At 44.3% G+C, this 20,736-nt stretch overlaps 1 protein-coding gene across 4 annotated transcripts; it reads left to right on the top strand.

Moving 5' to 3' along the window:
• Window positions 1–1,569: 1,569 nt before the first annotated feature.
• POPDC2 (popeye domain containing 2) lies at window positions 1,570–20,071 on the top strand. Of its 4 annotated transcripts, none has more exons than XR_010155294.1 (5): window positions 1,570–2,171; window positions 7,512–7,620; window positions 13,463–14,012; window positions 18,677–18,759; window positions 19,566–20,071. XR_010155294.1 is itself a non-coding variant. In XM_009446237.4 (5 exons), the coding sequence occupies exons 1-4, from the start codon at window positions 1,681–1,683 to the stop codon at window positions 18,748–18,750; spliced, it is 1,083 nt and encodes a 360-aa protein (XP_009444512.1). In that variant the 5' UTR covers window positions 1,570–1,680; the 3' UTR covers window positions 18,751–18,759; window positions 19,566–20,071. The 4 variants fall into 4 exon arrangements, 3 of the variants coding, with proteins under 3 accessions (XP_009444512.1, XP_516668.2, XP_009444510.1); XM_009446237.4 differs by having other exon boundaries at window positions 13,463–13,871; XM_516668.7 differs by lacking the exon at window positions 18,677–18,759 and having other exon boundaries at window positions 13,463–13,871.
• The last annotated feature ends 665 nt before the right edge of the window (window positions 20,072–20,736 follow it).

Below are 20,736 nucleotides of genomic sequence, written 5' to 3'. Positions count from 1 at the left end.
CCACAGCCTCTGACTCCCAGGTTCAAGAGATTCTTGTGCCTCAGCCTCCCCAGTAGCTGAGACTACAGGTGCCCGCCACCACGCCCAGCTAATTTTTATACTTTTAGTAGAGACAGGGTTTCCACCATGTTGGCCAGGCTGGTCTCGAACTCCAGCCTCACTCAGGTGATCCACCCGCCTCAGCCTCCCAAAGTGCTGCGATTATAGGCGTAAGCCACTGTGCCCAACTAACATTTCTTAGCCTAATGTTTGCATACTCCAGCTTTATCTCTTGGCAGCCCAAAGTAGATTCCTAGGTTCAACCAGAAGTTCCTTGAAAACTGTCAGACTTCATAGAAGTGTGGAGTTGGGAGTCATGGATCTAGTACTGTACTTCCACTTACTGGCAAACCCCTTGGGACAGAGTATTAAGTTTGACAGACTTGGGTTCAAATCCTGGCTCTGCCACTTAGACCATCTGTGGGAGCTTGTTACCTCTCTGAGCCTCAGTTTCTTCCAGATCTAGAAGGAGAATAATATTTATTTTGAAGGATTGTTGTCACAACTAACTTATAAGTGTATAAAATGCCTAATCTAGGTTTGGCACTTCATGGGTGTTTAATAGGTGGGAATTATAATTTGGAAACACTGGAGTGGGTGGGATGATGATCTGGGCAATGTATTATTATTTGTTTACTATTACCAGATCCAGATATATGCAGGGGAAAGCCAGCTTAGAATTCAAAAAGCCACTTTACATAGCTACTTTTGTTAAATGGATGTCAAATAAATACATAATGATATTTGCAGTGTGACTTAATAAAGGCCTTTGGGGGTTTTTCCAGCTTTCACTGTTAGGATTTTTTCTGATAATAGTCCCATACTTTCCTACTCTGATGTGTCCTCACTCAGAAGCACTGTCTGGCTCTCCCCAAAGGGAGCTCAGGACAGTTTCCTGCCTGAGGTGTTCAGGTGAATTCTGTGCTCACTTTTCCTTTCTCTCTCCTTGTCTGTCTCTCTCACCCTGAGGTCTTATCTTGTCCTCTGGGAGGTATGTTAAGTGCTCTGCCAGGCTGCCTGTGCCTGGCCTGTTTTTTCTCACTGCCAGTACCTCTTGGATTCCAATTCCAAACATGGTATCCATCTGGGGTCACCCTTTCTTCCGGTGCCAAGAGAGAACACATTCCAAATGGAACACAAGTGTGCCTCCCATGCTGGCTCTCCTCATTCTGCTTGAGAAAAACAGAGAGCAGGATGTGGCCGCGTCATCCCACGCTGCTGGACTTTTCAGTCCTGTAGTGCTACTTTCCCTTGGGACTATTTAGGTTTTTCTGCTAAGAACCAAATTTGAAGACTGTCCCAAGAAACATGGAACCAAGGAAGCTTGCCAGAGCTCTGCAGGGAGAGCCAGAGCCTTGCTGAGACAGCGGCGGTGGTGGGGAGGTGTGGGGGGGAGGGAAGAGGGGGGGAGAGGGGGAGAGAGAGAGAGAGAAAGAGAGAGGTTTTTAAATTCTCCATGAAGTGTACTATGTTCCATCATTCCTTCCCAAAGCCACCGGAAGCATTCCTTCTAGGAAAGGTGGAGTCGGTAGTGAGAAGCCGGAGGTGAGAAGACCCCTGAGCGGATGGATTCATTCATTTTCTGAATTTCCTATGTGAGGACAGTATTAGAGCCCAGTGAGGCTTTGAGAGGCCCCAAAGATGAGCGCCAACAGCAGCAGAGTGGGCCAGCTTCTCTTGCAGGGTTCAGCGTGCATTAGCTGGAAGCAGGATGTGGAAGGGGCTGTCTACCACCTAGCCAACTGCCTCTTACTCCTGGGCTTCATGGGGGGCAGTGGGGTGTATGGATGCTTCTATCTTTTTGGCTTCCTGAGTGCAGGTTACCTGTGCTGCGTGCTGTGGGGCTGGTTCAGTGCCTGTGGCCTGGACATTGTTCTTTGGAGCTTCCTGCTGGCTGTGGTCTGCCTGCTCCAGCTGGCACACCTGGTATACCGCCTGCGTGAGGACACCCTCCCTGAGGAGTTTGACCTCCTCTACAAGACGCTGTGCCTGCCCTTGCAGGTGCCCCTACAGACATACAAGGAGATTGTTCACTGCTGCGAGGAGCAGGTCTTAACTCTGGCCACTGAACAGACCTATGCTGTGGAGGGTGAGACACCCATCAACCGCCTGTCCCTGCTGCTCTCTGGCCGGTAAGCTACTCTATCCATTGCCCAGAATTTCTTTCCCCAGCCCACACTTCTCATTTCCTAGTGTGTCCCTTTCCATTTCATGTCCCTTTCCATTTCGTGTCCCCTTCCATTGAGGGAAGGATGTGACAAGTCAAACAAACCAAAATAGATTTTTCTAAGAGTGGGGTTGCTTCCTCTTTCTTGGCATTTTCCAAGAAGAAACCAGTTCATGAGGCATCTTGGTTGGCAAGAATGATTGTATGTGCACTTGCTGCTGGAAGGTGTGCAGTGCGTGTGTCTTGAGCCTGGGCCTTAAATAACCCCTCTACCATCACCACACACATATCAGTGTGTCATGCCTAAGCTGCAGCAATATCTGTGTAAGCTTTGAAAAACTAACATTTCAGTAAGGTTAATCTGTTCCTTATTCAAATTCAACATTTGCTAAGCACCAACTATATTCAGGGAACAATGCCAGAAATGGGAGGTCGGGATAGCGGGGTGGTTCTCATAACCCCTGTTCCCTGCCAAGGCATCAAGGAAACAGCCCCACTTGTGTTTGGGGTACCTGTATGTAGCCAGGTAGGGAGAGTGAATACCCCTTGCCCACCTTTCCATTTCCAGTTGTTCTATTGAGGTTCTTGCAGACTAAGAAGTCAAGTACAGTACTGTAAATCTGAGGGCCCAACAATGGGAGAAGAGAAGTGATACACCTATCTCATCAAGGCTTTTGTGGAAGCACCGCCTCTTTTGGAGAAGGCTGACAGATATGGGCAGAAATGGTCTTAGTCAGGATCAGTGTATGCCCAGTCAACCTGCATGTGAATGTTGGGCATTGATTTCTTCTGAGAAAACATCACGGGGCTCTGTGCTACACACTTAGTAGGCAATTGTGGATTTTTTGATACTGCCCTAGTGGCTCTTGAGCCCCACAACCCCCACTCCACCAGCTTTCTTGAGACCAGGAGAATGTGATAGAAAAGGTAAGATGGCAATTAGAAGGCTCCAATTCCAAGAAAAACAAAAACAAAAACAAAAACAAACAAAAAAAACAAATCCAGATAATACTGCCAACCACACAATGGAGAAAAAAGTTTGACAATGATGCTAATGGTACTACAACTACCACTAATAGTAATAATACATGTTTGTGTATTAATTTATAGAACCTGAAGTATCATGTATATATGTTTTGATTTTGTTTGAACTCAGAGGTCCCGGATAGAGTGAGCTAGGAGGGGAGACATTTTGTGAGGGTACATTTCATTTCATTTATTGGTGAACTGAAAGTGTAAACCAATGCGATTATTTGTAAACAAATATAGGTGTAAATACAAATACATATAATTATTGTGAAAATGTTTGCACCTATAGTTCCATGCTTAAAGACAATTTAGGGAACTTGCTCATTCATGAGACCCATGATGTTATAGCTCGTCTGTTCAAATGAGGAAATTGAGACCAGCAGAAGTGCTCCCTCCAGTGTAGGGTGCCCATTTGCTGGAAGCATGTACGGTTACTGTATAGTTCAGGTAGGATAGATTTACTGTGAACTTGTATAAGATCACTTCCCAGTGAAGGGGAGAGGGGGGCTCGCCCTTGGTGTAGCTTTCCCTGGTATACTTAGCATCAAAAGACTGAGTCAGAAATTAGACAATTTTGATTTTTTTTTTTTCCTGCCTTTCAAGGTTTGGAGTAAGAGTTTTGTTATCTTTCAGTGTCACCCTGTCTCAGCTTTGCTGAGCTGGACATGGAGGAAAAGGCTTCTAGTCTATGACTGGGCTCTAGTTTTAAAGGAGAATCGCTGAACCTTGGGCTGGTTACAATAAGGGACCAAACATCTCAAAGCAGCAGACAAGAACTTTGTGCCAGAAGTGGGGACTCTTGTGCAGACTTCCACATCTCACATGCACACTGTTCTCTAGAGTCCTTCACTCAAACCTCAGAAGTCTTTTTGTTTTATTTTAATAAAGGAAACCAATCTCTTTCAAAACTCAGAGAGGCAAAGTGACTTTCTCAAAGTCTATCACCCTGTTAAGCAGTGCTTAACTTAGACGTTTCTCTCATATAAAATTCAAAACACAAACTTCCATATATACAACCCCCTGAGCAGGCAACTAACTATCTAAGCTATTCATATAGGAGAAGATCATCCATCTTCCAGTAGATCAAGAAGGAAGAAGAAACAGATGATAAAGGGCACAGCATTCCGATTTAAATGGCTTCAGCGAGCCACGAAGATCATTAGACATTATCTACACTCTACGGTTGTCACTCTTTGGTGGCTTGCCTGGGTGGCCGAAATCCTCGCCTAAGGAGCTGACATGTGCTGCAGCAGTGCCATTCTCTTCTGCTGTCTTCCTTTCCTATGGAAGCTTTTCAGTGAGGTTTTGATCCCCTTTTATGGTGACACAAGTGAGTTTGTTCCTTGGTTTCCTTTGTTCATTTATTCATCCTTACTTTCTTGCTTCCTTCTTTCCTTCTTTTCCCCCTTCCATACATATTTATTCAGAGTCTTGAATAAAGCTCCTGTCTTCCAGCTTTAGGTTGTCAGATAATAGATGCAATTGTTTTTTTAATTGGTGCTGGTCTTTGGTAATTTGTATACACGCATGTATACCTAGGCATTCATTAAGAGCAAGGCTCAGGAGTGCTGATAGCCCATTGGCCAAGACTTATCACTTGCCTATGCCTAGCAGCCAGGGAAGTAGAGAAATGTTGATTTTTGCTCTGCAGTCATGTGTCCAGTTAAAATCTAGCACCATTAAGGAAGAGAAGAAAGCAGATACTGGAGAACAGACTGCCACACTGGATTTCCCATCTTTATCTGCTTCTCAATACCCTTTGCATCCCTCAAAATTCAGCTCAAATGTCATCTCCTTCGAGAGGTCTGCTGCCCAAAGAGAACCAATCTTTCTCTCTCCTCTGTTACTGTTCCACAATAGCACCTATCACATTGACTTGCAGCCAGTTATTTATGTGCCTGTGACTTCCACTAAATTGTGAAATCCTCAAAGACAAAGACCAGATTGTGCCCATCTCTGCATTCCCAGATCTCCAGGAACATGGGAGATGCTCCAGAAATATTTGTTTAGCCAATAAACCTCCAGAAATAATGGAAGGATATCTCCCCCAAATGAACAAGGTGTACCTTAGAGATCTTTTTCATCTCCCCCCTTTGCCTAATAGAGGCACCCCATTGCCTGATATAACTCACTTTAGAAGAGAGGTTAAAGATGGAACTCTGAGTTTTCTGGGCAGGGGTCAGGTGGGGGGAAGGATAAAGCCCATACTGGATTCTAATCTTCTTCCAGATGTGGTCTCACATCTGAAATACACTCCCTGTCCTCAGGCATCATCAATGACATGCCATCAGTTCTAACAAGTTCTCATGGAATGCAGTCTTTCTACCCTGCAGGGGCAGAGCACTAGGCTAGGTACAGCCACAAGGGTACAAAGGCACCAAGCAGCGATAGTAAGGCTCCTAACCCCTTAAGTTGTGAAACCAAGCCCGTGGTCATGGGCAAGTCAAGAGCAGTTGTTTAACCTGTTGGTAGTGTGGGATAAGAATATTCATAAAATTAAAGCAAATAATTAGGATTTCTGGCTGCAGCCACAGTAACCCACTCTAGCCAACAGAAGGGGGAAAAAAGGTCTTTATTTAAAAAGATACAAGGATTTCTTATGAAACTCAAGGAAAGACATGCACTTAAGCCTCAGGTAGTACTAGAAACAAGAACATGTCCTACTAGGACATTTTATGTGATTTCAAGTTTATTTTCTCTATAGCCAGTTGGGACCCATGGTTTTCAAAGTCTGAGTTATGTGATAAAAGAAAATATTTTTTAGTTCCTTCAGGGAGGAGTGTGTTAGTTTTGTTAATAATGCCTGATAATTGTCCCCATCCAAGACATGATTTACACGCAATTCCATTTCCAAATTCCCAGGGAAGGAGTTGGATTGGCTCAGCTTGAGTCAGGTGTTCACTCTAGGACCATCAACTGGATAGGGTGCATGGGATCTCATTGTCTAAAGAAACAAGCTGTTATTGTCACCTACGGTTAGAGAGGTCTGGGAAGGGGTCATGCTAGGAGAGTCCACTACCATCTACCCAAAGCTGTAGTAATAGGGTGGCAACATGGTGTTGTGCTAAGAACATAGAATTTTAGTTCCACCGCTTGATCGCTATGTAGCCTTAAGCTCGCCACTCAACCCTTCTGAGCACCAGTTTCCTTAGCTATCAAATACAGAAAAGAATAATCTACCTTGTGGTGTTGTGAACATTATATAAGAGAACACTGGTAAAGTGTCTAGTAGAGTCTGGCATATAGTGGACTTGCCACTTCCTTCAAAGTCTACAAAGTGGTTAAATGTAAGCATGAATCTTCATGTAGCTAATGGGAAGGGAGAAAGGAGAATCTGTGGAGCAGAGGATCCAACAGAACTTTCTGTGATGACAGAAACGTTCTAGATCTATGTTGTACAACATGGTAGTCACAGGCCATATGTGGCTATTGAGCACCTATAATGTAATTAGGTAAGGAACTGAATTTTTAATTTTATTTAATTTTAATTAATGTAAATGTAAATTTAAATAGGCAGCAGCGTTCTTTTCTCTTTTTTTGAGACAGAATCTTGCTCTTTTGCCCAGGCTGGAGTGCAGTGGTGTGATCTCGGCTCACTGCAACCTCCACCCCCGAGTTCAAGTGATTCTCCTGCCTCAGCCTCCCAAGTAGCTGGGCACCCGCCCACATGCCTGGCACATGTGGCACAGGCACCCGCCACCATGCCTGGCTAATTTTTGTATTTTTAGTAGAGATGGGGGTTTCACTCTCTTGGCCAGGCTGGTCTCGAACTCCTGACCTTAGGTGATCCACCTGCCTCAGCCTCCCAAAGTGCTGGGATTACAGGTGTGAGCCACTGCGCCGGGCCAGCAGCAGAGTTCTTAAGCAGTAGTTTCTATCCTGGCTACACATTAGAATCACTGGGGAGATGTAAATACTAATAATATCCAGTTCCTACCTAGAGAGATTCTTGCTTAATTGCTCTGGGATAAGGCCCAAGCCTAGGTGCTTTTTTTAAAAGCTTCCCTGGGACTTCTACTCTGCAGCCTGAAATTGAGAACCACCAGTAAGGAGAAGGAGGAGGAAAATGAGGGTTCTGGAAGTCTCAATGGGTTCCTTTTCTGAACTACTTGCATGCAGTAACTAGGCTGGCTAGTCTAGCTTTGGGTTTTACCATGCTTTAGGCAAAGTATTTCTACAGGAAGATTCATGTTAATCAGCGACACCTAACTTCAGCATAGGTGGCTTGGAGAGCCATTTTCCTTTTCCCACATGATCTCTTCTCTTCCCTTGCCAGGGTTCGTGTGAGCCAGGATGGGCAGTTTCTGCACTACATCTTTCCATACCAGTTCATGGACTCTCCTGAGTGGGAATCACTACAGCCTTCTGAGGAGGGGGTGTTCCAGGTAACAGGGAGCCTGGTGGCAGCACCGCCTCACCCTGTCCCACTGTAGCCCAGCAATATCCGTGCCTCCATGTTTGCCCTCTTACATCTGTCCTTCGCACCACTGCCAGTGTGAAGCTACAGGCGGGGGCACTCTTCCTCTGTGAAAAGAGTTCCTGGGCTCCTAGCCATAGGTGAGGTAGGGTAGGAAGATGCTGGCCCCTGGGTAGACCGTGTTACTTTTATGCTTAAACTCTTCTGGAAGACCCTAGTGCCACAACATAAAAACCCACACTCCTTATAGGGTAACTTAAACCTTTTAGTGCTCTCTAGTCACATTTCCAACTCTCCCTCCTTCATATTTTTTGCTCATACTAGCCATGCTGAACCACTAGTGCTTCCCTAAACACACCACATTGTTTTGCAGCTGTATGCCTTGGCCCCTACTCTCCCCTCTGAAATGCATTTCCCCTTCTAGATGAGACCATGGAACCTCACTTCCTCTGTGAAGCCTGCTTCCACCCCACAGCCTCACCAGCTTCCACCCCACAGCCTAGCACTCCTGTGTGCCTGTTCTAGTCCTTTTACTTATGCTAACTGGTGCACATCTTGCTGTCTGTTCTAATAATCTGGTCTCCTTTCTGTCTTCTGCACAGTGAACTCTGAAGTACAAATCTAGGCTTTTCCCTCTCTGTTCCCAGACTCTAAAGGAAAGTACCTGGAGCACAGCAGCTGTTCAGTAAAGAATTGCTTGCCGGGCGCGGTGGCTCACGCCTGTAATCCCAGCACTTTGGGAGGCTGAGGTGGGTGGATCCTGAGGTTGGGAGATCGAGACCATCCTGGCTAACACGATGAAATCCCGTCTCTACTAAAAATACAAAAGATTAGCCGGGCGTGGTGGCGGGCGCCTGTAGTCCCAGCTACTTGGGAGGCTGAGGCAGGAGAATGGCGTGAACCCGGGAGGCGGAGCTTGCAGTAAGCCGAGATTGCGCCACTGCACTCCAGCCTGGGCGACAGAGTGAGACTCCGTCTCAAAAAAAAAAAAAAGAATTGCTGAACTGGTTTGCCACTGGGCAGCTGGTGTCCCAGAGGACTCCATGGGGCATTCACATACATGCTCCAATGCAGGTGCCTGGCTGCCTGGCCCCTACTCTTCTTATCTCTGCCAATCCCTCAGGCTTTGGTCACTTTCTTTGTAACTCTCACTTATTGAATGGCTAGCATGTGGCAGGCACTACGTATCATATCGCCTCATTGATTCTCATAACAACTCTATGGGTTGAATATGATTATTACTCCATTTAACAACTGAGGAAACTAAGGCCCAAAAACATCAAGTAATTTGCCCAGGGTCTTCAGCTAGAAAGTGACAAAGCCAAGTTGCCTGGATCTACCATTTCTGTTCTTTATTAAAATGGGAGGGTCACCAGAAGAGTAGAGTTTACACACACACATACACACACACACACATGCACACGCATGCACACACGCGCACACACACTCACTCACCCTTTTAAGGACTCCCCTGCCTGGATAGTTTGCTGGACCTGGAAACACTGGGTTCCATGTGTCTCCTACTACTTTTATCAGGGAGTTCCTCAAGCCAACATATGAGCCAACCCCGGAACAGACACACACCGGGCAGTGCTACCTGGCAGGGCCTGCTTCCGCCCCCACCCTGACACTTGGCTCTGTGACGATGGAGCCTGAGAGGCAGTCCTGATCCCACTGCCAGGGTCACCAGCCACAGACCCACTTCCATCATGTTCCTACCCTGACCTCCCTCCACACACCCTCCCTAACTAGTCCAGAAACCTTCTTCAGGAACTCTCTCAGGCACATGAGAACCTCCAGGAGGGCTCAGTCAGGACCTCAGCCAGCTGGACCAGGCCTCTTTCTGACACTGACACGGAGGAACAGGTGGTGGGTAAGCCGGGTGTCCTCCCCTAAGTTATGCTCAAGAGGAAGGGCTGTAACCCCACATGGCCTCTCAGCCTGGAATGTAGGTATGGTCATGTTCCTCCCATTTCTATTTTTAGCGTGTACCTCCTTTGGGAGCAATGAGAGCCACACATTTGCTATTGGCTGTGTAAAGTCCCATTTCCTCTTTGCAAATGTCAAGTGTTATCTTAAGTTAGAGTTCATCCTGTCCTTGCCTTTTGCAATTACATAGTCTTTGTTGACTGAGAGCAATCCACAGTGACAGCCTAAATTATAATTCACATTGTACTTAATACAAATCAATCAGCATTCCAGCACACCTCTCGACAATTCAATTAAGTCAGAATTCATTGTGTGTTCAGCACTGTGACACTCATTAGTCACCAAGAACACAGCACAGGAGGGATCACACAGAAATCATCACTGTTTTTCTAATTTGCATCCTATCTTACTGGACCTAAGTCCTATTTACATAGGTTATCTCATTTAATTCATTCAACCAACATCTGAGGTGAGTATTAAAAAAAAAAGCTAAATACTTGTCAAAACGTTACAACAGATATGTCTATATATATGGGAGAACCAATCAAGAAGCAGATTTCAGGAGGACCTTTGGGGAAGGATTTTATACAGGACATGAGAAAGCAACATTAGAGGCTGGGCGCGGTGGCTCACACCTATAACCCCAGCACTTTGGGAGGCCGAGGCAGTTGGATTATGAAGTCAGGAGTTTGAGACCAGCCTGGCCAACATGGTGAAACCCCATCTCTATTAAAAAATACAAAAACTAGCCAGGGTGGTGGCAGGTGCCTATAATCCCAGCTACTCGGGAGGCTGAGGAAGGATAATTGCTTGAACCGGGGAGGTGGACATTGCAGTGAGCTGAGATCACACCACTGTACTCCAGCCTGGGTGACAGAGCAAGACTTCGTCTCAGGGGGGCGGTGGTGGGGGGGAAGAAAGTGACATTAGGTTGTTTTGCAATATACAAGATTGGCTGTCTTCCCTTGATTCGTTTATTCACTTCAATAATATTTATTGAAAACTTAGTATGTACCAGGCACTGTTAAAAGGATTTGAAATATATCAGTGAACAGAACAGATGAAGGTCCCTCCCCTCATGCAATTTACATTCTAATGGGGGAGACAAAAAGCCATAGGCATAATGAATAAGTAAATTATATAATATGTTAGAGGATAATCACTGCTAGTTAAAAAAAAAAAAAACCTGGAGTAGTGCAAGGGAGATATGGTGGCAATTTTAAATAGGGTGGTCATGGAAATCCTTGTTAAGCAGGTAACATTTGAGCAAAAACCTGAGAGAGATGACAGGTGAGGTGTGTGAATATCTGGGAAAAGCATATCAGACAGAGGAAAGAGCCAGTGCAAAGGCTCTGAGGTGGGGCCAGTGTGTTTGATGCACAGAAAGGAGGACAGTGGACCTGGAATGGAGAGAGGAAGGGGAGGGAATAGCAGGAGAGAAAGTTGGAGAGGTGATGAGGTAGCAAGATCATGTAGGGCCATAGCATATATTGTCTAGATACAGCCAAAAGGATTTTCTAAAGGGTTGGATATAGTATGTGAGAGAAAGAGAAGATCAAGGAAGACTCTAAGGCTTTTGGCCTGAGCAACTGGACAGGTGGTGCTGCTGTCAACTGAGACAAAGAAAGCTGCAGGTAGAGCTGCTTTCGGGGGACTAGGAAGTTCAGTGTTTGATGTTAGGTTTGCATCATCTGTGGACATTTGAATGGAGATGCTGCATAGGCAACTGGATATTTAAGTCTGGAATTCAGGAATGAGATCTGGGCCTGAGACATAAATTTGGGAGTTGGTTGTATGCAGGTGATATTTAAAGCCATTGGATAGGATGAGCTCACCAAGTGAGTGAGTGTGGATGGAAGAGGGAATGATTCAAGAGCGGAGCCCTGGGATACTTTAGTGGTGAGGAGTTGGAGAGGAAAGGAGGAAGCAGCAAAGGAGCTTGAAAAGGAACAATCATGAGATTGGACCAGGAGTGTATGGCATCCTGGGAACCAAGTGAAGAAGATATATCAAAGAGGAAGGGGAAATTGATGGATGCCATGAAAACTGACCATCAGACTCAGCAGCTTAGAGGTCACTGGTGACCTTAACAGGAACAGTCTTTGTGGACTGCTAGGGACAAAGTCTTATTGGTTTAAGAGAGTGAGAAGAGAGGAATTGGAGACAGTTAAGTATAAACAGGTTTTTTTTTTCTTCATGAGTTTTGCTAAAAAGGGAAGCAAATTAGTGGAGTGATAGCTAGCCAGGGAAGTGAGGTCAAGAAAAAGAATTTTTATTTGTAAAATTTTGTTTTATTTTAAGATGGAAGAAGTACAGCATGTTTCTAAGAAGGTTCACAGTCTTTGTGTTTGGCTTTAAGACATTATTTACATTCGGCGTAGTTCTTGCTCAAACACATGTGCTTCATATTTGGTACTCTGATTTCTTGTTTGGGAATTGTTCATAAGTATATCTAAGGTACAGGCCATGGCAGATGTGACAACTACTTGCTGAACTATTAGTAATGGACAGATTGTATTATTTTCAGAATTCTTTCTCATGAGGCAAGAGAGATTAAGTAATTTATCTGACATCATACAACTGATAGAGGTAAAGCTGAAACATGAAACCACTTCTGGCCTCGATAATGTAGTTTAGGTCCTGATTGCAGTGCTAGCAATTAGTGGAGAAAAGTTGAGAGGAGGAAATGAATAAAGGACGTGGGGGAGGGGTATAGCAGAAAGGAAGGAAGAGAAGAGGAGGGTAATGAGAGATCCAGTAGGCAATGCAGGAATGAAAAGGATTATATATAATCTCTAATAAAGAATGTTTGGAAAGCTACCCTACTTTCAATTTGACAATTCATATAAAGTGCTTAACACAACACCTGGCACCTCTTGACAAGTATTAGCTGCTAACATCATTATCATCATCATTTCCACTGTCTCCATCCACAAAAATATATCATGAACTCTGCCAGCCCAAAGTATTAGGGTCAATTAGATTATTAAAAATTGTGTGATTCTGCACCCTTTCCCTGCACTGTCCTAAGCATGTTTCCATTTTAACCCCAGCTTTACCACTCACCATTATTTTAACAAGGATTTATCAAGCAGCTGCTGCATGCTAGGCACACGTTATTGCTTATTTCCCATGCAAGCGTAATTTAGCTTTGCATCATGGGCACATAGTGAGTACTCAGAAATTCCTAGATGAATAAACAAATGGAGAATGGGGTGCCCTTTGATTTTCTACCCTTTAGAGTTTGTCTTCCGCTATGCCCTTTTTCTGATTTCAGTCATCAGATCCTTTTGGTTCCTTGAAGTGGCCAAGTTATGAGCAATTTCGTAACTTGCTCGTATCCCAACCTGAATCCCAGGCTTGGGATCCTGATGTAGCTTGGCATACCTCATCAGAAGCTTTTTCTCAAACTGAACTTTCCAACTCTTTTTGTGTCCCTACCCCAATATCTTACCCTTCCTCATTCTTAAAATGAATAGTTGTCAGCATTTCAACCACTCTTCAGAGCACAAGAAGGCCCCTTCTTTCTCTATCTCAAAATCATAAGACTCAGAACTTTCTGCAGTCATTAGTGGCATTAGCCACGGAACCACAGAATTAGAGCTGAGGAAAGTGGATGTGGAAACTGAGGCTCCAGGAGGTGATGGGTGAGTGAGTGAATGGCTGATCCCAGGGCTCCTGACACAGGACACCCCCATATCAGTGCACACAAGTGAAAGTCATCCACTAGACCTCCTCCAGGCAAGGCCATAGAGGGGTACTCTCACACAGCTTCTTCAGTAAAAGTACAGCTGTTTGCCAAGTGACTGAATGATCTCTGTGCTCAGCATGGACAAATTTTCTAGTTTAAACTTTTATTGTCTGCTTCTGACCCCTCTCAGGTGACTCTGACTGCTGAGACCTCATGTAGCTACATTTCCTGGCCCCGGAAAAGTCTCCATCTTCTTCTGACCAAAGAGCGATACATCTCCTGCCTCTTCTCTGCTCTGCTGGGATATGACATCTCGGAGAAGCTCTACACTCTCAACGACAAGCTCTTTGCTAAGTTTGGGCTGCGCTTTGACATCCGCCTTCCCAGTCTCTACCATGTCCTGGGTCCCACTGCTGCAGATGCTGGACCAGAGTCTGAGAAGGGTGATGAGGAAGTCTGTGAGCCAGCTGTGTCCCCTCCTCAGGCCACACCCACCTCTCTCCAGCAAACACCCCCTTGTTCTACCCCTCCAGCTACCACCAACTTTCCTGCACCTCCTACCCGGGCCAGGTTGTCCAGGCCAGACAGTGGCATACTGGGTGAGGACTCCACCAGTCTGGTGCTGGAGGATTTTGAGGAGGTGTCAGGATCAGAATCGTTTATGGATTATAGGAGTGATGGGGAGTACATGAGGTGAAGGGAGAACTAACATGGGCACAGCCACCGGCTCAGGATCCTATGTAAGTACTCAGAAGGCAGCCGCTGCACATTCCTGTCAATGGCTGGCCTTAACTCAGCTTGTTAGGGCAAAAAAAATCATTCATGGAACATCTCCTCTTAGAGGACTCACAGAAAGTGGCATTAACCCAACTTTGAAGATAGCAACTCACTCTGGGTGCATGCAAGGCATGAAGGGATTTTAAAAACTCATTCATTATTAACTTGATTGCATTTTAGAAAGTGGGCTGGTTGATACGTTGAGCAGGAAGGTAGATTGCTGTTTTTTTGCAAGTTTATTCTAATAGCTGAGGCCACAGCTGGGGCTAAAGGGGCTTTTATTTGTGGCATGCATTTTAAAAGAAAAAGAATGTGGCAGGGTTCTAATTCTGATTGCTTGTCTTTCCTGGTACAGAGCCCGTCCTGGAAAGCAGTTGTTATTTAGCCTAGACTGGGCAGGCATCTCTGTTAAAACTGCATATTTTAAAGAGGATTGTGATTATGAGCTAATAGCTCGGGGAGGAAAATGTCCTCATCTTGCTTTCCTCTCACCCAGTGGAGAATGTGTTTGTTGATCACACAGACGGAGGACTAGATACTGCTATGATTAAATGTTACTATGATCAGATAGGTATATGGCAGCCTGGCTTTCCCCAGTCACCCACACCTGTGGGAGGTAGGATGTGCATAAATCCTGGAGGGCCTAACAGTGCGTGCAGGATTTCCCTCACAGAATTTCCCTCACCAGAGAGGCTACAAGAAAGGCTGTGCCCAGTGGTTCTGGGAAATTGCTCTCATGCTTCCCTGGCTGCCCTCACAATACTGTGATGTTTTTCTCTGTAACTCCACCCAACCATGATGTAGGCCTGAATTTCCTGAGGAAAATCCCATTGTTCCCAATTTGGAAGGCGCTTCCCACGGTTCTTCAGAAAGCACCAATAAATTACCTGAGAAACTAGCCCAGTGAGGAAGGCCTCCAGAGTACATGAAATGAATGAGTGAATGTTTGTCTATTTTGAAAAACAGGTTATATAAACGATGAAAGAGGCCATAGAGATGACTGATGAAAGGTTAGAGATTTAGTTTTGTAGATATGGAATTTACAATCTCCTGTGTTACCAGCATCCTTAGAACCATAGTTCAGCTCATTCTGAGGTAATTCCAAGGATCAATCTAACACCCCAGATCACTTTGTTGAGTTCCCCCAAGTGTGCATTGACCACTCTGATCACTCCTTTCCCTCTGTGCAGCTGTTCGCCTTCCTACTCGTTCATCCTGCATCCACGCATGCTCCTTATGTCCTATGGATCCCTCTTGGTCCAACTTGCCCATCCACCTATACACTCTCTCTTTGACTCACAGCAGCTCTCTGTTTTCTCATGTTGTTCTTCCTGGTTTTCTTCTCTTTTCTTGGTTCTATTTTTCTCTTCTTTCTTCTCCAATTTCTTCTCTGTCCTTGATTGCCTCAGTTTGCTGTTCTGTTCTTTTTTCCTTTTCTTTCTTGAGACAGGGTCTCACTCTGTCACTCAGGATGGAGTGCAGTGGCATGATGTTGGCTCACTGCAATCTCTACCTCCAAAAGCTCAAGCGATCCTCCCATCCCAGCCTCCCAAGTAACAGGGATTACAGGCACATGTCGCTGTGCCTGGATAATGTTTAATTTTTAAATTTTTTTGTAAAGACAAGCTCTCCCCATGTTGCCCAGGTTGTTCTCGAACTCCTGGGCTCAAATAATCCTCCTGCCTTGGTCTCCCAAAGTGTTAGGATTACAGGCATGAGCCACCATCCCTGGCCAGTTTGCTGCTCTTACGTGTCCATTTTCTATGTCTTCTCAGTTCATTTCTCCCTCTTCACTTGTCTCTTGTTTTCTTCCATTTTATTGTTCATATATTTATCTCTCCTATTACCTCCTTTTTTCTTTTTCCCACCTTTTTTGCCTTGCTGTATCTATTCTTCCTCCTAAACACCCTGTACCCCCATCTTATTAGTTTTTAATCCTAACTCTTCCAAAGATCAGTACTTTTCCCTCTGCCTATAAAGAAAACCATTCAAGTGAAGGTGTAAAATCCCCAGCTTTAGGAATGTTTTCCAAACATCAGGAGGCAGGCAGCATGGTAAATGAGAAAGAGACCAGGACTGGGAGTCCAAAGTCCTGGCTTCTATGTCTGGCTTTGCTACTAATCAAATATGTGACTTTTTGCAAACCATACCTCACTAAACCTTACTTTCTTCATTTGAGCGTGTTGGACCAGCTGTCCCCAGGAACCCCCTTGGATTGATCTGAGAAGGCAAGGATAAGTTTTTCAAAGGAAGAAAAGAGGAGTAGTCAGTCCGCAGTTCAGTAGACACAAGCCCCAGGACATCTGAGTGTCTTTCAGCAAGAACTCTCTGTGATATTTCACTACAATTTCTCTGGCACCTTGGGACTCTCCTCAGCCCTTGTGGTGGTGGGTCTTGCTTAACTAGCAGTTCCCTCCATTCTATGCCTGTGAAGAATCTATCACCTACCATGTGATTACAGTGCAGATTTTTTTTTTTCCTTTTCTTTTTCTTTTTTTTTTTTTTTTTTTGTTTGAGACGGAGTCTCGCTTTGTCACCCAGGCTGCAGCGCAGTGGCGCGATCTCGGCTCACTGCAAGCTCCGCCTCCCGGGTTCACGCCATTCTCCTGCCTCAGCCTCCCGAGTAGCTGGGACTATAGGCGCCCGCCACCGTGCCTGGCTAATTTTTTCTATTTTTAGTAGAGACAGGGTTTCACCGTGTTAGCCAGGATGGTCTCCATCTCCTGACGTGGTGATCTGCCCGCCTCAGCCTCCCAAAGTGCTGGGATTACAGGCGTGAGCCATTGCGCCCGGCCTACAGTGCGGATATTTTATGAGACAGGAGATCACAACTCAGTCCCCAAGCCCTCAACCCTTAATACATACTATCGTATGAAATGCCTCTTTCCAAATTCAACCTTTTCTAAAACTCAAGATGAGAAAACTGCTGATGAGGCTTACTTTCTAAAATACCGGAATTTGCAATATAGGGAGAATAGTTTTTCATGTTTCTTTGTTTAAGCAATAGAGAGAAAGGAAACTTATGTCATTTACTTTTCAGGCCATAGAGGTTTTCAGAACAACTTGAAAACATGATCAAATTAGCCAAACTTCTGACAGTTTTCAATGTAGTCTGTGATCATGGGATAATTTAGCCTCAGTTCTTTTTCTGAAATTGTGTTTTGAATGTTTGATTTGACTTATTTACCATCAAACTTGCTATAAGGTTATTACTCTAATGATGAATAAGCATATTCCCTTATGATTGGGAGCAATTTACTATTATTTCTTTCATAAAGTAGGGCACCATTCACCATCTATTTCCTGGCTCTTTAGTTATCAAAATTTTAAGCTCATTGCTATTCATCCCGGCACAGCACTTATATGAGAGGCATGAAGCTGGCTGAATTCTGCATCATTAGGAATGACACAGCCTCATCACATTGACACCAGTGCTTGTCTCTCACACCAATCCAAATTAAGACCAACTGAAAATAGTCAGAGTTTCCTCTGGAGCTCCTTTTTGAAGAGACATATGTTTTTTAGTCTGGTGGTACCCAAAATTGAACAAAAAATGGGTGCTGCTTCTCTTAATAGGCAAAACTATGCTGTAGGATAATGTATTCATGCAGGGTCTTCCAGCCAGACCCCAAATCATCCCTCCCTTCACTAGAATTTTTCTGTTTAATTCGATGGCCACTCTCCACAGGGATCCATTCTGTGTCTTATTACAGGAGATGCTCAATGAATGAGGGACTTATCTTCTAGAAATGCAGCTCCGAGGTAGTCTGTTGAGTGAAATAATGAATCCATTATCACAAAATAAATTGAAAGCTGTCTGACATTTGGACAATTTTTATTTTGTTTCACATTGTTCTGAAAACTATACTGTTTCTTTTCTCCCTATTATTTAAATAAACAAATGATGAACAGATTACAAAATTGAGGACACTCGAGGTAAGGGAAGGAGCCCCTCGACAGGAGGATCAGGACATAGTACCAAGGGCAAGAGAAACGATTCAATAAACACTATTTACTATATATTTTAGGCATAGTTCTAGGTAATCACATGATAAGTAGTTGAAAGAACTGAAAATGTTTTATCTGCAAGAAAAGGGCAAGTGTAATATCTTCAAATTTTAAAAAGAATGTAAATTAGAATTTGACTTAATTTGGTGTAGTTCTTGTGGGCAGAAATTGAATTGAATAGGCTGAAAGTTATAAGAAGGATTTTAGCTCAGTATTGATACTGGACTGCTCATGGGTGGTGAGAGTTACTCGTCACTGGAAGAGTTCAAGCAGGGGCCATAAGAAATCTCAGGGATTTTATAAGGTGATTCATGCTCTGGGAAAAGGATGCCTCGGATTATTGTGTCAGGGTAACTTCCAACTCTAGGATTCTGTGTTTCTAAGATCTGGACTCTAGTCTTGCCACTCACCTGCCATCAAGAACACGTTCCTCATCTGCAGGACAGGACCAAGATGGCTCTGTCTACCTTACCGGGTTGCTGTGAGGCGTGATCGTGATAAAATACATAAAGGCAGTTTTTAAGCTGTGAAGCACTAGTTAAATGTATAGCGTATTTTAAGATTCTGTTGTATGTGCAATTGTTTAGCAGTCTCTCTCTCTTTCTCTTTCTTTTATCAGAGATAGATGATTTTCCCTCTTATTTCCGCCAGTTTGGCTTTTCAGGGAAGGTGGCAGCTGGCAGAATCCCCTGACAACAAAAGGTACAGCAAAAAGTGGAGGCCTAAAGAAAACATGTGCTAGCTCTTTAGCCCCTGAATAGCTAAGTCACATGTCAGCCTGCTCTCCTTCATCTGTTTGGGAGGAGGCAGATTAGAGTCACACTGTCATCATGCTCTTCCCCTCAGAAGCAGCTGTAAGGTTTTTGGTAGCTGTCAGTGCTAGCAAACAGTGCTTTTCTCACAGAACTACTGGAAAGAGTCCTGGCACGGAAAACTTGCTCTTGAAAGTGGCACGGCCAGAGCAGGGGTCTCTAGAGGGTCGTGCCACCTCTACCTGCCACAGGTTCCATTGTCGGTCAGGTAAGTTAGAGGCAGCAGTTCCCCACCTGCCCTCTGGATAACAGCAGCCTGAGGCTGCTCCTGAGTCATGTTTCCACTTCTGTCTTACAGGCCTCATTTTCCTACCCATCTTTCTGTAAAAATGAAAGTCAGGAGTCTTATGAAACTTACCATTATTCAATACAGGCTTTTGGTTTTTTTCTTTAAATTAGATAGGGTTAGGTAAGAAGTAGAGTTCTATAGAACATTCATAGGAAGCAACAAAAGTTGATCTCTTGGTCTCTACAATAGGAGAGGATTGGGCTAGATACCTTCAAAGCTGACTTGCCCTAATATTCTAGTATGAAATGATTCGAAGGTACACCTGCCCCTATCATGTCAGGCAGTGAGTACAGTTAAAACATTGGGAATTGGTAAAGGAAAAGAAAAAAACTGAAAAGAACCCTTTGAAGTTAGACAAACTGTCCAGAGACATAGTGCTAAAATCCTCCCTCTTTTTCTTTCCACAGCTTCTAGAATTCCTCTCCAGAGCTACTCTCAAGTTATATCCAGGGGACAGGCCCCTTTGGCTCCAACCCACACACCTGAACTTTAAGGATCATTGGACTATCTTCTCTGTGGCCAGCGCAGCTCTCTTCTGTGTTCACAGAATGGCCACTGATAGGCACGCCTCTTTTCCCACCCACTGGAAGGCTCACGGGCAAGGTGAGATAGGACACAGAAGGTGCCAACACTGTCGCTACAGTAAGGACCTGAAGTGACTTTGAGAAATTCACCCTCACAAGCCTTCCTTCAGGAGCAGGCATTGGTAGTGCAGAGGCACCGATTCCGTCCTTTACCAGCTGCAGAATCTTGGGCAAGTTACATAGCCTCTGTGAGCCTCATCGGTAAACAGTGGGGGTTATGAAACCCACCTCACAGGGTTGTTGTGAGGATCCAATGAGTTGAATTAGGTAAGCACCTAGCACATGCCGTGGCACCAAGTAAGCACTCAATAAATCACTCAACTCCTTTCCTTATGTTGTTTCTTTGCATTGTCTGAAAGGATCAATGGAGTCAAAGATCCAGCTTTTCACTGGTGGTTATTTTTTATTTTTCAATTAAGATTCAAATTTATGGAAGTGGAAATTTAAAAACCTCGTTTTCCCTTAGGCTGTGACATTCAACTTACAAATCTCTTTTTCTGTTGATGAACCTAGTATTAAACAATAGTTTTTAGAGGGACTTCTACAAACTTAGTTAATTAGGTTTTCTTAAACATCTTAAAGTAGATTTATAAATGTAATATATTCTATTTTCCTTTTTCTTTAAATACTTCAACATATATTTCAGTTATCTATTGCTGTGTAATATCAATCCCTAAAATAGTGACTTAAAATTGTCCTAATAATATGTGGTGCTCATGAGTGTGGGACCTGAATGGGCTCAGCTAGGCGGTTCTCACTCAGGGTTTCTCATGTTGTTTCAGTCAGATAGCGGCTCAGTCTAGAATCATCTGTAAGGCTTCTTCACTCACCTGTCTGGGAAGACTCAAACAGATGAGGGCTGAAACAGCTGGGAATCCTTGGGCATCTCTCCCTCTCAATAGTTTTTTCATTTTTGTTGTTGTGTGCTCTTTGTATGACTATACCACAATTTATTTATCCAATCTACAATTGATGGGCATTTGGATAGTTTCCA

This window comes from Pan troglodytes, chromosome 2, assembly GCF_028858775.2.
Source record: "Pan troglodytes isolate AG18354 chromosome 2, NHGRI_mPanTro3-v2.0_pri, whole genome shotgun sequence".
Classification (NCBI taxonomy): domain Eukaryota; kingdom Metazoa; phylum Chordata; class Mammalia; order Primates; family Hominidae; genus Pan; species Pan troglodytes.
Note: the sequence above shows the minus strand (reverse complement) of the source record. Positions and strands in the feature narration are given on the sequence as shown.

Excerpts from the sequence above, each read along its gene's own strand:
- POPDC2 (XM_009446235.4), top strand. The coding sequence starts at position 1,681 with ATGAGCGCCAACAGCAGCAGAGTGGGCCAGCTTCTCTTGCAGGGTTCA. Across the intron at positions 2,172-7,511 it reads TCCCTGCTGCTCTCTGGCCG|GGTTCGTGTGAGCCAGGATG; the intron begins GTAAGCTACTCT and ends TTCCCTTGCCAG. Across the intron at positions 7,621-13,462 it reads CTGAGGAGGGGGTGTTCCAG|GTGACTCTGACTGCTGAGAC; the intron begins GTAACAGGGAGC and ends GACCCCTCTCAG.